The 17,196-nt window shown below is 33.4% G+C and overlaps 2 protein-coding genes across 2 annotated transcripts; both read right to left on the reverse strand.

Annotated features, from left to right (window-relative positions):
- Positions 1 to 4,423, reverse strand: LOC114714758 (cationic amino acid transporter 5-like). The gene is made up of 3 exons (XM_028899526.1): positions 3,928 to 4,423; positions 1,186 to 1,995; positions 1 to 704 (listed from the first exon to the last, which is right to left on the reverse strand). Exons 1-3 carry the CDS (start codon positions 4,343 to 4,345, stop codon positions 151 to 153), a joined length of 1,782 nt encoding a protein of 593 aa, XP_028755359.1. The 5' UTR covers positions 4,346 to 4,423; the 3' UTR covers positions 1 to 150.
- Positions 4,424 to 9,880: 5,457 nt separating this feature from the next.
- On the reverse strand, positions 9,881 to 13,979 carry LOC114714936 (cationic amino acid transporter 5-like). Its single transcript, XM_028899728.1, has 3 exons — positions 13,601 to 13,979; positions 11,260 to 12,069; positions 9,881 to 10,532 (listed from the first exon to the last, which is right to left on the reverse strand). The coding sequence occupies exons 1-3, from the start codon at positions 13,800 to 13,802 to the stop codon at positions 10,018 to 10,020; spliced, it is 1,527 nt and encodes a 508-aa protein (XP_028755561.1). The 5' UTR covers positions 13,803 to 13,979; the 3' UTR covers positions 9,881 to 10,017.
- Positions 13,980 to 17,196: the final 3,217 nt, after the last annotated feature.

Here is a 17,196-nt window from a genome sequence, read left to right on the forward strand (position 1 = left end):
TCAAAAATAAAAACTTGCGAACGTAGAATTTCATACAAGTAATTGTTGTGGATCGGAAATTAATGTACAAGTATATTACAAAATGTATATATTCATCAAGTACTGAAAATCAAAGGATATAGTAACTATATATAATGATCTAATTATTAACTAAAGATCTCCATTCTCTAAGCTTTCTTTCAGCATTTTCATAGACTGAATCATGTTCTTGTCTGGTTGATGATGAGCCATATCATAGGTGGCGTGAAGGCCAAAGAAAACATAGTAAACCAACATCACAGCAGTGCAAATTCCAAACCTTATAAATGCTTTTGTTGGTAAAGAACCCATCAGAAAAATATTTATTGCAATAGACAAAGAAGGCAGCCATGGAACTAGGGGCACCCCCCAAACCCTAGGTGCCCTTTGCTGAGTCAAAAATAAGGACAGTCCTAAAGTGGCCAAGAACCATAAAGGAACAGTTATGGTGTATCCCACCCAACCATTAGGGCTCAAACCCCAATAAGTTGAAGTAGCCATTGAAGAAGCAACAATGAGAAGCAAGAAGATGACAAGCTTTATCAAATTCTGAGGTGGTGTCACTCCTCTTACATAGTATCTTCTCACAAGAAGTGCCACAGCCATCATCGTAAAGATAAACAGTGTGCTTATTGACAACAAGCTTGACAATACATCCAAGCTTGAGAAAAATGCAATGCAGGCAGCTGAGAGACAGTAATTTACAGTCATTAGTATATAAATTCATGGGAAAGTATTGTTTTTAATTTAGAGTTTTAGTCAACTTAATTAGGTGAAAATTCCTATATTTTTTTATAATATATATAATCCTTAAAATCATAGTTAATTTTGGTCAACTACTACTTGGAAATGACATGTTGCTGATGTGATAATGATGTGTCATTGATGGAACAATGATATTTGATAATAGTAGCGATTTTGATTGAAGTTAACCACAGTTTTAAAGGATAAGTTCCTTAACGAAAAAAGCTTTTAAGGAACTTGATTATAAAATTGTCCAAATCTTTAAAAACCAATTAAAACTGTGTTTTCTTCTGAATCATCATCAGTTTCAAGATAAACTTGGTACGCTTGTTCAATGAAAGTGATTCAATGAATTGAAATGATGAAATGATTAGAACTTATATAAACAAGAGAGAGGGATTATATACTGTATTAGATATATACCTGAGATGGTGATGAGCAGTGTAGCATTTATAGGGGTTCCAGTCTTGGGGTGGACGAGAGCAAACCATGGTGGAATCATATGGGCACGTGCGATATGCGTGATATATCGTCCCTGTCCTAAAGTTCCAACCAGAAGCACAGTGGTCATACCCTTCAAAGCTCCAAAAGCCACCACATACTTTGCCCATTTCAGTCCCAAACTTCCAAAAGCCACAGAAAACGCTGCGTTTTCATCTATCTCAGTGTACTTTTGCATCATGCTCAATGAAAGTGCCATCAAACAGTAAATCACAGTGATCAAAGACATTGATCCAAGTAACCCAATTGGTATATCCCTTGAAGGTTTCTTAGCCTCTTCAGCCATAGTCGCAACACTGTCAAACCCACCATATGCAAAATACACAATAGAAGCTGCTCTAAACACTCCTTTAACCCCATAAGGCAAGAAAGGGGACATGTTTGAGGTATTGGCATGGAGGAAACCTAGGACTATGACGAAGAGGATGACAAAGCTGTTGATTCCTGATGCTATCCAGTTAAGGTACGAGGTTTTTCTGGTGCTGATCATGGCGATTGTTGCAGAAATAACAAGGACTCCGACAGCTATGGGGTCTAATAAGTTGTAGCCCTGTTTGAGGTTTGTTGTGATGCGAAGTGAATTGGAGGGACGATTCAAAAGGTTTGTGAAGTAGGAAGTCCATCCTCTTGCTACTGCGGCACTTCCTACTATGCTTTCAAGAAGAATGTTTCCTGCTGTTATGAATGCTGCAAAATCTCCAAGTTCCACTCTCAAATATGCAAATGACCCGCCTGTGCCAAAATTAAATTTTTAGCATACGTAATTATTGATTAGAGCAAAAAAAAATCAAATTAATTAACTAGAAAATAGACGTACAATTCGGCCAAAAACTCAAAATCTGCAACCATATGAATTAATCAATATATCAATATTAATATATAAGATTTATATTGATTTTTTGGCCAACATATTGAATTATTTGAAAGTCATACGGGATAGATCCAAAATAGGAACTATGCAGGGCCAAACAGGATTACGTATATTTGAATAGTTTCAATTTTTATTTTATTCTTGGCAAATTGGTATAAATAATTAATTACAAATTTAACTTGTGAAACAAATCAGTTGGGGAATAAAGTTCATATTTTCATTATATTTTTATATGTCCTTGCATATAAATAGTTTGAACAAGGGATCGACAAGGATTATTTAAAATACGGATCAGCATGCATAACTATAAAATTCATATGAATGATTTGCACACAATTTACTAAAAAAATTAGCAAACATATATGCTTTTTCTCTATTTTTTTCACCCTGACGTTACTATAATGCGTTTCATGAGCTAGAATATATATACAGGATACAATTTTAATAATAAAATTTTGGAAGAATTATAATGAGCTCTTAAATAAGGAAAATAATTGAAACGCAGGTCTTAGAGATTATTATTCTCATTATAGACCTGTTGTTTTGAAGTTATTATTGAGATCTTTTGATAATTATTTCCCTTATGTGAGACTTCATTGTAATTCCCTTCAAAATTTCATGTTAGCAGGACACTGTTAAGTTTTGAAGAGTAAAAAAGCAGACACAATCATTAGCTATGCCAAAGAGGTGTTAACTTTTGACTCGGGGGATTCACACTTGTTCACATTGGTCTCTGTTTATCCTTTTATCTCTGTCTTCTCTCTCCATTACACGCTACTTCTTCTTCTCCATCTTTCATGGCCACTTCTTCCTTGCATATCTCTCTCAAACTCAACCCAAACATACCTTCTTCATAGCTTGACCTTGAAGCCTTCACTACAAAAAACATGATTACTGTACACAAAATCTACAACTCGAAGCAGTCGCCATTCCTTCCAACTGCATCAACCAAGCTGGTTGATGAGCCGTTTCTAGCTTTCCACCTAGTTGGGTCATGGAGTCACTGATGGCATGATGGATCCGACGAAGGTAAGATGGCAGCGACCACAACAGAACATTGGAGATTGATGATTTTGACGAAAACAAAAACCCCTATATATTAGGAGTTAGCCTCCATGGCAGCTCGCAACAGTATGCAAGTGGATTCCTACACAAACCCTCTTGGCTTTTGATCCTCACATGGATCTTCACTCATAGTGGCTCTTGCAATGACACCACTTGCCTCTGACCATCCTCCTTGTCCCATGCTTCCTGGCCAACTTCATCGGCAGTGTGCGTGGAGATTAATAGGAAAGGGTATAATGGGCTCGTTACCTTCAAAGGAATGTGGCTGGTAGACCACCCAGACACGTTCCCGAATGAGTAGGAAGAGTGTGAAGTCGCTGGGTTACATAGATTTTGGATTGCGGCAATGGGTTGAAGCTTGAAATGTGGATACAAGAGAGAAAGTTGGAGAAGAAGAAGAAGAATACGGTTGTGGGGGAGAGAGGAAGGAAAGAGAGAGAAGAAAGAGATAAGGGGGGGGGGAGAGAGAGAGAAAAAAAGACATATGAACACGACCCACCAAACAACAGTTTGGAATAGTTAATGGAGATGTGAAAATTACTTCCTTTTTAAATGATTATGTCTGCCTCTGCTTCCATCAAACATATTTATAAGTGGTTTTTAAAGTTATGTAAAGAACCCCTTAATCGCTTCCATGAAACATCAAATCTAACTTCTAACAAGTTTGGAACTGATATGTGGAACTAGAGATTCTACAATGCGATATATAATAACAGGACAAGTGTCACCTGCAACAGGGATTTCTACGGCAAACTCAGTATAGCAGAAGACGGAGAGCATGGCGGAGATGCCGGAGGCAACGTAGGACAACACAATGGCGGGGCCGGCGTCGTCGTGAGCTTCTTGACCGGTGAGGACGAAGATTCCGGCGCCGATCACAGAGCCGAAGCCGAACCAGATGAGATCCCACCAGTTGAGGCAGCGTTTCATGTCGTTCTCGCTTTCCTTTCTGATCTCACCGGTCTCGGTGGCGTCGTCGGATCTGCTCACCAGACGATCCTTGAACCTGAGCCACGTCTGAGAAAGCGCGGTTTTGTAGTCGGTCCAGCTCTGGAAGGATTGCTCCGGTAGGAAATCTTGCTTGCTCCATCTTCTCCAGTAGCTTCTCTGCGAAGAAGGAGGCTCCTCCACGGAATCGGAAGCCATTATTACACTACTGATATCGATATGGAAGCGATTTTTGTGATGACTCTGAGAACTTGTTGAATGGTCTGCAACGTTAAAGCTCTGCGGCAGTCGGTCCAATGATAATAGTACATAACACTAGATAACGAGGACCTGTATTTGAGGTTGACAAGCGAGGATTCTGTGTGAATGCTCAATACAAGACCATCGGTAAATAAAATAAACAAACATTATTTCTATAATAAGAACGTAACATGATTTTTAATTACTCATAATCATAATGGTTAATTGATGAGTAATCGATTTTATTATAGTCCCACACATAACTCGGTTAATTTTTAATCAGTCTTGAGAAATTCTGATGTATCAATAAATTATTGAAGCACAAAAATGAAATTATATTTTACATGTAAATGTTCAAAATATACTTCCTTCACTATTTTAAAAAAGCCCACTTATCATTGGCGTTCCTGTTGCCAGTCATAGAGAATAAATTTTGCAACAACGTAACTAAGGAAGGGTTTGAACTCCATGATTCACCAAAAATTTTATGACTACAGGGCTATCAACGTCATTTAACTACATTTTATGTAGTGCAAATATATATATTACCTTCGGTTCTTAATTTTGAAGCTGTTGAATTAATTTGAGTAAATTAAAAAAAAAATTTCAGTTAGTTATTTGTAATAAATATTTATTATCTTTCCTAAAATACGCTTACTAATCAAATATATTAACTTTAATATTTGATAAAACATTAAACATGTGCAACTACCACAAGAACTATTTTGAGAAAAAAAGAAATAAACATGAGAGACAAAGTGGATTGAAATTTTATATTTAGGATCAAATTAAAAATTAAATTAATTGTTATATTAAGCACAAGAGGTAGTAATAAATTTAGCTTCCAAACCATATGCTTGTGACAATATGAAGTGGGCTGTTAAAATTCTAATATAACTTGTCAATTTAACTGTACTTTCTTATCAATTCTCTATGGGAACATATTTTTAATAAGTGCACTTCATACTATAATAAATAAAAAAGGATTGAATATGGAAGGAGTATGATTAACAAGTTCTTGTACAGAATTGACAAGTAAGTATAACTAAATTGACAAGTTATGTTAGAGTTTATTTTGTGTGGAAGTATAAAGAAATTTTTATTTTTATTGTCTTTATTTCTACGAAGATAGGGAAAGGGGTGATTGCATATTCCACATTGGAAAATTATGGTTTTGATTGATAAGATAGATCCATTGCGGACCCAAACTTATATTTCAAAGCAGCTTCTTTTGAAGTTTGGAGGCTGGGTGTGTTGACTCGCAGTCAATTGTCTTGTAGTTCATGTGTGGTCCCTGCATATATGTAAATTTCAAAAGCATCAATTATGTCCTATAAAGTAATAGCTCAATAATCTTCCTCGTATGATCAATATTTCGACGCAAGAATATTATTAAATTAAAAATATTTTTGTAACATAAAAATTATTATTGATTTTATAATTTCAAGAAGCATGATGAGTCATAAATTCAAAACATCACAGAGTGATATCTGTCATCCGGTAATTACCATATAGGGTGAACGTAGTTGCTGTAAAGAGAATCTAAACATCTGTGCTTATAAGTCTCTGGAGATACGTTTATCTGTTACTTAAGTTAATTACTTTTTTTTTCTGAAATACGTATTTAATCTCATTTAGTTTTATACAAGTCTTAATTTCAACGTTGTGATATTATTTCTTTGTATCTAAAATGTTAGCATTAGTGGGGTGGGTATAAATCAATTCGAGATGTCAGGTCAGGTTATCTCAAATGAAGGAAAAGAAAAAGGCGTCAATTACAATTATAGAAGAAGCAAAAGTCCAATTATTCTCCGAAAATTCTTCATATGTACTACTTTTTATTTTTAATATAAGACTTTATTTGACTTTTATTTCTGTACTAAATATAATACCACAATCCATTTTGTCTCTCATGTTTATCTATTTTTTTCTAGGGTAATCTTTCTAATAATTATAGTTCTAGCTAATATACTTGATTAGCAATGTTATTTTAGGAAAAACAATACATATTTACTACAAATAACTAACTTAACTTACTTTCTTAATCTACTCAAATTAGTCAACTAACTCTTATATTTAGGTCGGAGGTAATAGATTGTTTATGTCTCCATAGCGTTAATTTTCACCGTGATGAGAGAAAAAAAGACTGAAAAATCTCAAACAAAAAATTTCTTAAGTTTGAATCCCGAGCCCATTTTTATTAATATATCTGATAGTTGTCAACGAGTCAAGAAGTCAATTAAAAATTATTCTTTCGGTCCTTAATATAAGACCTATTTAACTAATTTTATAAGATTAAAAAAGTTAAGTAAGTTAGTTAATTATAAGAAATATGACATGCTTTTTCTAAAATACCATAATAATTTTTCTTAATATCCTCCCTTCCTTAATTACTTGATTATGGTTAAGGAAGTATCCATAGGGGTAATTTAGAAAAAATTGATAAATATGATAAATAAGTATTATATTTAAGACCAAAATTAACTTAACAATTAGGTTCTATATTAAGGACCGGAGGACTACCAAGGAACACTTTCTTTTCTAGACAGATCCACTTATCCAAATGCATATTTAATAAAATCTAAAGTTTTACAAATATCTCAGGGATTAATACCACTCAAAAAACATGAGTACGGATCAAAACAAAGGCCTAACAGTTAAATATAAGATAGTGTTAGAAAGTAGAATAATACTATTTTTAATATTCTTGCGGAACTTTGATTAAAATAGTTGAGAACTTTCATTTTTTAAAAAATATTGATTTAAAATTAGGAATTTTCAATTTCCTCGAAATTTCTTTCTACATTTCTTGCGGTTTGAATTGACTAAAGACTAACACAAGACGGTGTTTTTTTTTGGGGGACAACTGCAGTTTACAAGTTCAGGCAGCTGAAATGGTCCAAGTGGTACAATTCTCGACATTTGCAGCCCTCTAGGTTCACACTGATATCTTCAAATAAACAAGATGAGATCTATGAATAAAGCACGGTGAAAACTCTACCTCTGCTTTCTATCTTCCTTTCAAAAGTATGCGGACCTACAGAGTGAAGACCTTGACAAATTACTGTATTTGTAATCTCTGAGCTTTAAAAGAGTTGAAAACAAAGGCCCTAAAAAAAATCAGCAATACAACCTGCTCCAACATTCATTAGTAACTTTTTGATTGTTCTTGGGTTTGCAGAGCTCTCGAACAATTATGGCCCAAGTAGAACCCTTTGGAAGTAAATACTTACGCAGCATCAATTCTATAATTTTGGAAGCACCTTTTATTCCATGTCGCCTAACTAACCGGACTACAAGCTCATCGAGAAACTCTCTCCCATCTTGAGGCGGATTCACTTTCTCTCTCAGAGTTCTCAAGAAAATATTGCATGCAATGAAGTCAGATCTAGCATAATATTTAAAAGACCTATAGCACGGGAGATGCTGTTCTGCATGCACAAAGCATCCAAAAGAATGTTATATGTAATCACATCCGGTTGTGATTCAGATTCTAAACAAAGTATCTGTTGGAAAAGTTTCATGCCTTGTTCTACTAAGTGAGCTTTGCAAAAACCATGAATCATTGAGCTGTAAGCCACAACATCTAATTTAATTCCTCTACTCAGTGCCTGCTTCCACACTATTGAGGCCTCCATGAGCTTCCCCTGCTTGGACAAGCCATCAACTAGTATGCTATAACAGACCTTATTATGATTACAATTACTGTCTTCCATCTCTTTCCATGCAAGGATAGCTTTATGACTTTCACCTTTCACGCATTTATGACTACTTGCCACCTTAACTAATCCAAAGAATTAAGGTTGATTGATGATTAAGTAAATCCCTATCCAAATACATTTTTCGCAAGTCCGCATGGAAACTCAGTCCATTGTCACTGAACCAACCCTATTTGGGTCAACTGTGATTCATTTCTTTCCCACAAACTAAGGTTCTCTCTAGTTTTATACAAATAGCCATAGATCAAGATTAAAAAGTTCATCTCAAAACTCTATCTGTATATACCAATGACAATTGTGATATTTGCTGGCTTTTTGATATATAATTTAAACTGCCTACATTGAATTTTTCCTCAAGCTTAGATGCATTGGCAAGCTGTTTGTCAATAAGCATACTGTTTATCTTCATGATGATGGCTGTGGCACTTCTTGTGAGGAGATACTATGTGAGAGGAGTGACACCAACTCAAAATTTGATAAAACTAGTCATCTTCTTGCTTCTCATTGTTGCCTCTTCAACGGCCACTTCAACTTATTGGGGTATGAGACCAAAGAATGGTTGGGTGGGATACACCATAAGTGTTCCTTTATGGTTCTTGGCCGCTTTAGGACTGTCCTTATTTTTGACTCAGCAAAGGGCACCTAGGGTTTGGGGTTACCACTTGTTCCATGGATACCTTCTTTGTCTATTGCAGCGAATATCCTTCTGATGGGATCCTTAGGGATTGATGCATTTATATGATTTGGAATTTGCACTGGGGTGATGCTGATCTACTATGTTTTCTTGGGCTCCATGCTACTTATGATACGGCTCATCACTATCGACAAAAGCAGAATATGGTGGAATATTCCTTGAAAACAAACAAAGATACCTCAGAGAATGTAGGCCTTAGGTGATTAATTTGGTCAATAGTGGATATGTTTTACGATGACTAATTAGATGTGCGATTAAAAAAGGTCATTTGCTTAGAAAAAGTCTTATTATGAGTAGGGAAAGATTAAATAGGCTACTTACATATAGGTCATTTGTTACTTGACAAGAATAGATGGAGCACGAGGTATGGTTACTTCTATGTTGATAAATTCTTATTTGGTCCCTCTCTCTCTCTCTCTCTCTCTCTCTCTCTCTCTATATATATATATATATATATATAACTAGATGATCTAAATTTTTTTTTTGCAGTTTTTTTTTTCAAAAAGATAAAGATGGAAAATAATGCTTTAATTGTGAATTCTACTGGGAAAAAAATCGTGAATTTTAGCTTCTTCTTTTTTTAACGAATGGACATATTCATTCATTTATCGCAACATTCAATTCCTTCGGATGTTTGAATAATTTAACTTTGAATTTTTATATTGAATTCTATGAAGTTATGACCTTGGGATATAATTTCTCCAATTTCAAATGACGGTATTCCTTCACTCTGATTGTTCTTTCCTATTGCAAATTATAGATCACTCTCAAATTAAATTTCAAATTTTTAACTGCTCAAACTTATTTATTTTTAATTTGGTCATTTCTATAAAATATTAAATCTGACTTGCTGAAATTTTTAATGGACATTTAATTTGAAAATCCAAATCTGCGTTATTTATTCCTCAAATAATGTCGGAAGAAGCTATGTTTTCTCTCATCTCCCTCTCCTTTCTTTTCGCTGGTTACATTATTTTCTTCTTATTAAAAATTTACTCAATGTGATTCCGGGATTCAAGCGATCTAGCTCCATGCAAAGATACCCAAAAAAAAAAAAACCATTAGAACGTAGAATTTCATACGAGTAACTCTTGAGGAAATTAATGTACAACTATGTTACAGAAATTAATGTACAAGTATATTACAGAAGGATTCATCAAGTACTGAAAATCAAAGGACACATAATTATCTAATTATTGGCTACGGATCTCCATTCTCTAAGCTCTTTCATTATTTTTATGGACAGAGTGATGAGCCATATCATAGGTGGCGTGAAGGCCAAAGAAAACATAGTAAATCAACATCACAGCAGTGCAAATTCCAAACCTTATAAATGCGTCTCTTGGTAAAGACCCCATCAAGAAAATATCTGCTGCAATAGACAAAGATGGCAGCCACGGGACAAAGGATACCCCCCAAACCGTAGGTATCCTTTGCTGAGTCAAACATAAGGACAGTCCTAAAGTGGCCAAGAACCATAAAGGAACAGTTATGGCGTATCCCACCCAACCATTAGAGCTCAAACCCCAATAAGCTGAAGTAGCCATTGAAGAAGTAACAATGAGAAATAAGAAGATGACTAGCTTTATTAAATTCTGAGTCGGTGTGACTCCTCTCACATAGTATCTCCTCACAAGAAGAGCCATAGCTATCATCATGAAGATAAACAGTGTGCTTATTGACAACAAGTTTGATAATGCATCCAGGCTCGAGAAAAATGCAAGGCTGGCAGCTGAGAGGCAGCAATTTATAGTCATTAGTGTATGAATTCATGGGAAAGTATTGTTTCTAATTTAGGGTTTTGGTCAAGTTAATTAGGTCAAAATTCCTTTTTTTTAAAATATATATTATCTCTGGTACTTAATATAAGAGTTCATTTGACTTTTATTTTGATCCTAAATATAAAACCCTCAATCTAATTTGTCTTTCATATTTATCTATTTTTTCTAAGATAGTCCTTGTAATAATAGTAATTCTAATCAATACATTTGATTAGTAAAGATATTTAGGAGAAAAAACACATATTTATTATAAATAACTAATTTAATTAGTTTTCTTAATCTACTCAACTTAGTCAACTAACTCTTATATTAAAAATTGGAAGTAGTAATTCTTAAAATTATAACTAAGTTTGGTCAACTACTACTTGGAAATGACATGTTGCTGATGTGATAATGATATGTCGTTGATGTAACAATGATATTTGGTAATTGCAGGAATTTCGATTAAAGTTAACCACAATTCCAAGGGAGAAGTTCCTTAATTAAAATAAAAGGTTTAAGGAACTTGATTATAAGTTGTCCAAATCTTTAAAAACCAAAAACTATGTTTTCTTATGAATCATCATCAGTTTCAAGGTGAACTTGGTATGCATGTTCAATGAAAGTGATAGAATGAACTGAAATGATAAAATAATTACAACTTGTATAAACAAGAAAAAAAGATTATATATTAAATACCTAAGATGGTGACGAGAATTGTAGCATTTATAGGGGTTCCAGTCTTGGGATGGACGAGAGCAAACCATGGTGGAATCATATGGGCACGTGCAATATGCGCGATATATCGTCCTGGTCCTAAAGCTGCAACCAGAAGCACAGTGGTCATACCCTTTAAGGCTCCAAAAGCCACCACATACTTTGCCCATTTAAGTCCCACCCTTCCAAAAGCCACAGAAAACGCTGCGTTTTCGTCTATCTCAGTGTACTTCTGCATCATACTCAATGAAAGTGCCATTAAACAGTAAATCACAGTGATCAAAGACATTGATCCAAGTAACCCTATTGGTATATCCCTTGAAGGGTTTTTAGTCTCTTCAGCCATAGTGGCAACACTATCAAACCCAGTATATGCAAAATACACAATAGAAGCTGCTCTAAACACTCCTTTAACCCCATAAGGCAAGAAAGGGGACAAGTTTGAGGTATTGCCATGGAGGAAACCTAGGACTATGACAAAGAGGATGACAAAGCTGTTGACTGCTGATGCTATCCAGTTGAAGTACGAGGTTTTTCTGGTGCTGATCATGGCGATTGTCGCAGAAATAACAAGGATTCCGACAGCTATGGGGTCTAATGAGTTGTAGCCCTGTTTGAGGTTTGTTGTGATGCGAAGTGAATTGGAGGGACGATTCAAAAGGGTTGTGAAGTAGGAAGTCCATCCTCTTGCTACTGCGGCACTTCCTACTACGCTTTCAAGAAGAATGTTTCCTGCTGTTATGAATGCTGCAAAATCTCCAAATTCCACTCTCAAGTATGCAAATGACCCACCTGTGCCAAAATTGAATTTTTAGCGTACGCAATTTTTGTTTAAATTCAAAAAATCACTTTAATTAAGTCCAAAATAGACAATTTGGCCAAAAACTCAAAAATTGCAACCATATGAATTAATCAATATATCAATATTAATATATAAGATTTATATTGATTTGTTGGCCAACATATTGAATTATTTGTACGTCGTACAATAAAGCATGGACGGATAGATCCAAAACAGGAACTCTAAATGGAGGGCCAAACAGGATTACTTATATTTGAATAGTTTAATTTTTATTTTTAATATTTTGATTTTATTTTAGCAAATTGGTATAAATAATTAATTAAAAATTTAATTTATCAAACAAATCAGTTGGGGAATAAAATTCACATTTTCATTATATTTTATATGTCCTTGCATATAAATAGTTTGAACAAAGGATCAACATGGATTATTTAAAATATGGATGAGCATATTACATAAGCAATGACAATATATAAGCTATTCATAGTTAGTATTTATATAAAGTATTAAATATTTATGCATTGCTCAATTTCACCAGTATTTATAACTTCATATGAATGGTTTGCCTACAATTTGCTAAAAAAAAAAAGGCAAACATATTTGTTTTGTCTCTGTTTTTTCACGCTGAGATTAATATAATGTGTTTCATGAGCTAGAATATATATATATATATATATATATTCGTTTCTATATATGTATGTACTATACTAATTTTTTCTGGTTTATGTTTCACTTCAAGTTTTGAGTTAAAAGTAGAGCCGGCAATATGGGCTTTTTTGGCGGGTTCAGGTTAGCAAAATGTCAAACCATCATAGTGCGGGCTATTTTAGCCTGTGCTGTTTTCAGTTCACTTCGCCGAGGGCTAACCCGCCTTTCTTAAAAAAAATTTATTTTATTTTTATACAATTCCTAATATATTATACAATATTGTTAGAGGATTTTGACCCTCAAATTTCACATTGACATCTCCTCATTCATGTAATTGCATATGTCATATATACATAAAAGATTTACTCAATTAATTTGGATAAGAAAAATAATCAAATTAATTATTTAGAAAAAATATGTGTTAGTTTTTTTTAAAATATCTTTCAGATTATAAATTAATTTTCACATTATTTTATTATAATCCACTACTCAAGTTTTAAACTCCAAGTCCAATTTTAATATTTCAAACTAAGCTCAACCTATACAAATAATAATAATAATTTTTTTAAAAAAAATATTTAGGTGGGCTTGCCGCTTTCGGCCCGCACTGCTGCAAGCTGACCTGTATCCGCACCACCTACCCGTATTACTAGCTCTAGCTACAAGATAACTTATAAATAACTTTTTAATTATAATTTACGAGATACAAAATAGACATGTAATAAGATTTCTATCCCGACTTATATAAAATATATTTATAAATGATTTTTAAAACTATGGAAATATTAAATCAAATCTAATTTCTAACGAGTCATGTGGGAACTAGAGACTCTACGGCGCGATAAAATCCCATAATAACAGGAAAAGTGTCACCTGCAGCAGGGATTTCTACGGCAAACTCAGTGTAGCAGAAGACGGAGAGCATGGCTGAGACGCCGGAGGCAACGTAGGACAACACAATGGCGGGGCCGGCGTCGTCGTGAGCTTCTTGACCGGTGAGGACGAAGATTCCGGCGCCGATCACAGCGCCGAAGCCGAACCAGATGAGGTCCCACCAGTTGAGGCAGCGTTTCATGTCGTTCTCACTTTGCTTTCTGATCTCACCGGTCTCGGTGGCGTCGTCGGATCTGCTCACCAGACGATCCTTGAACCTGAGCCACGTCTGAGAAAGCGCGGTTTTGTAGTCGGCCCAGCTCTGGAAGGATTGCTCCGGTAGGAAATCTTGCTTGCTCCATCTTCTCCAGTAGCTTCTCTGCGAAGAAGGAGGTTCCTCCATGGAATCGGAAGCCATTATCATACCATTGATATTCATATGGAAGCGGTTCTTGTGATATCTCTGAGAACATGTGTGAATGGCCTGTAAGTTAAAACTATGGCGGGGCGGGTCGGTCCATAACAACAACAACAACAATATATAAAATAGATGAGGAGGACCTGTTTTTGATGTTGGCAGCGAGGGCTGTGTTAATGTTCAATACAAAACCATCGGTAAATAAAATAAATATTTATATCTATAATAAGAACATAACGTGATTCTTTATACCCATCGTCCGTGGGTTCAGCTGGCGAAGGGGTGAGACATATGACCAAGTTAACATGTGTTCGATCCCTGGAGAGTACCACTTTGTTGTGATTCCAGTCGCGACGTTTGGGGAGGCATCCTAGCTCTTGAGTGCCGCCTGAGGGTAATTGACGGCTCGCCCTGCCTAACATTGGTATGACGTAGGAGGAAGGGAGATTTCGCCCTGCCCTTAGATCGTGGGTGAGCCCAACCCCTTTTCAAAAATTTTTGTATAAAAAAAAAACGTGATTCTTTATTACTCATAATCATAATTAGTGACGAGTAATCGATTTTTTTTAATAAGAGTCTATATATATGTAGTCTAGTATGAAAATAATAGGTCTTTTATATTTACATTATTCAAAGTATATTTTATAAAGTGCAAAAATTTATTGTGTAATAAATTTAGCTTCCAAAAGATATGCTTGTAACAATATAAAGTGGCCTGTAAAAATTCTAATAAAACCGGTCAATTTAACTGTACTTTCTTATCAATTCTCTATGGAATCGTATTTTTAATAAGTGCACTTTATACTATAATAAATAAAAAAGATGGAATGTGGAAAGAGTATGATTAATAAGTTCTTATATAGAATTGATAAGTTGTGTTCGACTTTATTTTGTGTGAAAGCATAAATTTTTTTTATTTTTATTGTATTTATTATTATTTCAAGTCCTAATTATAAAAGCTCGTTTATAGTTGATAAACGAGGTCTTATAATTAGGATCAGAGATAGTATCTTTGAAGATAGAAGAATGAGTGATTGTATATAAACGAGTTCTTATAATTAGAACCGGAACGTAGTATCTTTAAAGATAGGAAAAGGGGTGATTGCATATTCCATATGGGAATATTATGGTTTTGAATTGACTGATAAGATAGATCCATTGGTGGACCCAAACTTATATTTCAAAGCAACTTCTTTGGAGGCTGGATGGGTTGACTTGCTCGATTGTCTTTTAGTTCATGCGTAGTACTGCATATATGTAAATTTCAAAATCATTGATTATGTTCCACTAGTGTAAAGTAATAGCTCAATAATCTCCCTCATGTGATCAGTATTTTGACACAAGAATATTATTACATTAAAAATATTTTTGTAACATAAAAAATTATTGTTGATTTTATAATTTCAAGAAACATGAGTGATAAATTCAACACATCGCAGAGTGGTATATCAGTCATCCGTTGATTACAATGCAGGGGGAACGTTGTTGCTGTAAAGAGAATCTAAACATCTATGCTTATATGTCTCTAGAGATAAGTTTATATGTTCTTTAAATTAATTAATTTTTTTCTCAAATACGTAGTTAATCTCATTTAATTTTATACAAGTCTTAATTTCGACCTCCTAATATTATTTCTTTGCACCTAAGCATTAGTGGGGTGGGGGTATAAACCAATTTAGGATGTCATATCGGGTTCACGGGTTGAATCTCATTGATTGTGTCTCCATAGCATTAATTTTCATCATGATGAGAGAAAAACAAAACAGAAGAATCCCAAAAAAATCCTCTTAAATTTAAGATTTTAAAGAAATCTTATTTACTATGTTTTAATAGTAATCAATTATATTTGAAAAACAAATTTGTATTTTATAGTAATCTGTAATTTGATATTTTAAAATTTAGGAGGTATTTTCTTTTTTTTTTTTAAAAAAAGCTAGCAAGCCAATGATTCATGATTTATACTTTTTTTTATCTTTAATATTAATATAAAAGTTAGTTGACTAATTTGAATAGACTAAAAGAATTAGTTAAATTAGTTATTTGTAATAAATAGATATTATCTTTCTTAAAATACCCTTGTTAATATGTATATTAGTTAGAAATATTATTTGATAAAACATTTAATATATATAATTACTACAAAGACTGTTTTAGGAAAAAAAGATAAATATGAAAGATAAAATGAATTAGAATATTATATTTAAAACTAAATTAAATGTTAAACTAATTTTTATATTAACTACAGAAAATAGTACTATCGAGACAAACTATATTATGTAATAAATTTAGCTTATAAAACATATGCTTGTTATAATATGAAGTGGCCTAATTGTAACATTACTTGTCAATTTAACTGTGCTTTCTTATCAATTTTCTATAGGAATGTATTTTTAATAAGTGCACTTCATACTATAATAAATTAAAAAGATTGAATATGAAAAGAGTATAATTAACAAGTTCTTATATAGAATTGACAAGTTGTGTTAGAGTTTATTTTGTGTGCATGTATAAAGAAATTTTTGTTTTTATTGTATTTATTATCTTTAAAGATAGGGAAAGTGGCTATTGCAAATTCCATGTTGGAACATTATGTTTTTATATTGATTGATATAAGATAGATCCATTGGCGGACCCAAACTTATATTTCAAAGCAACTTTTTTGGAGGGTGGGTGCGTTGACTTGCAGTCAATTTTCCTGTAGTTCATGTGCGGTCCCTGCATATATGTTAATTTCAAAAATAATTGATTATGTTTTATTATATATTGTTTGATTTTTATTTTAATACTAAGTGTAAATATAAGATTTTAATTTATTTTATTTTTATATTTATTTATGTTTTCGTGATAGTCCTTATAATAATAGTAGTTTTAACCAATATACTTAATTCGCAAAGATATCTTAAGAAAGATAATACCTATTTATTACAAATAACTAGCTTAACTTAATTTCATAATTTATTTAAATTAATTAAATCATTCTTTTATTTAAGAATAGAGGTAATATAAAGTAATAGCTCAATAATCTTCCTCATATGATCAATATTTTGACACGAATATTATTAAATTAAAAAGTGATAAATTTAAAACATCAGTGTGATAGCTGTCATCCGTTAATTACAATGCAGGGTGAAGATTGTTGCTGTAAAAAAAAAAATCTAAACATCTGTCCCTGGAGATA

This window comes from Neltuma alba, unplaced genomic scaffold (genome assembly GCF_004799145.2).
Source record: "Neltuma alba isolate B1F8T4 unplaced genomic scaffold, ASM479914v2 tig00001968_pilon, whole genome shotgun sequence".
NCBI classification, from domain to species: Eukaryota; Viridiplantae; Streptophyta; class Magnoliopsida; order Fabales; family Fabaceae; genus Neltuma; species Neltuma alba.

Coding starts and splice junctions, on each gene's coding strand:
- LOC114714936 (XM_028899728.1), bottom strand. CDS start 13,802: ATGAAACGCTGCCTCAACTGGTGGGACCTCATCTGGTTCGGCTTCGGC. Junction 12,070..13,600: donor CGTAGAAATCCCTGCTGCAG/GTGACACTTTTC, acceptor ATTTTGGCACAG/GTGGGTCATTTGCATACTTG. Junction 10,533..11,259: donor AATTCTCGTCACCATCTTAG/GTATTTAATATA, acceptor GCTGCCTCTCAG/CTGCCAGCCTTGCATTTTTC.
- LOC114714758 (XM_028899526.1), bottom strand. CDS start 4,345: ATGGCTTCCGATTCCGTGGAGGAGCCTCCTTCTTCGCAGAGAAGCTAC. Junction 1,996..3,927: donor CGTAGAAATCCCTGTTGCAG/GTGACACTTGTC, acceptor ATTTTGGCACAG/GCGGGTCATTTGCATATTTG. Junction 705..1,185: donor ACTGCTCATCACCATCTCAG/GTATATATCTAA, acceptor ACTGTCTCTCAG/CTGCCTGCATTGCATTTTTC.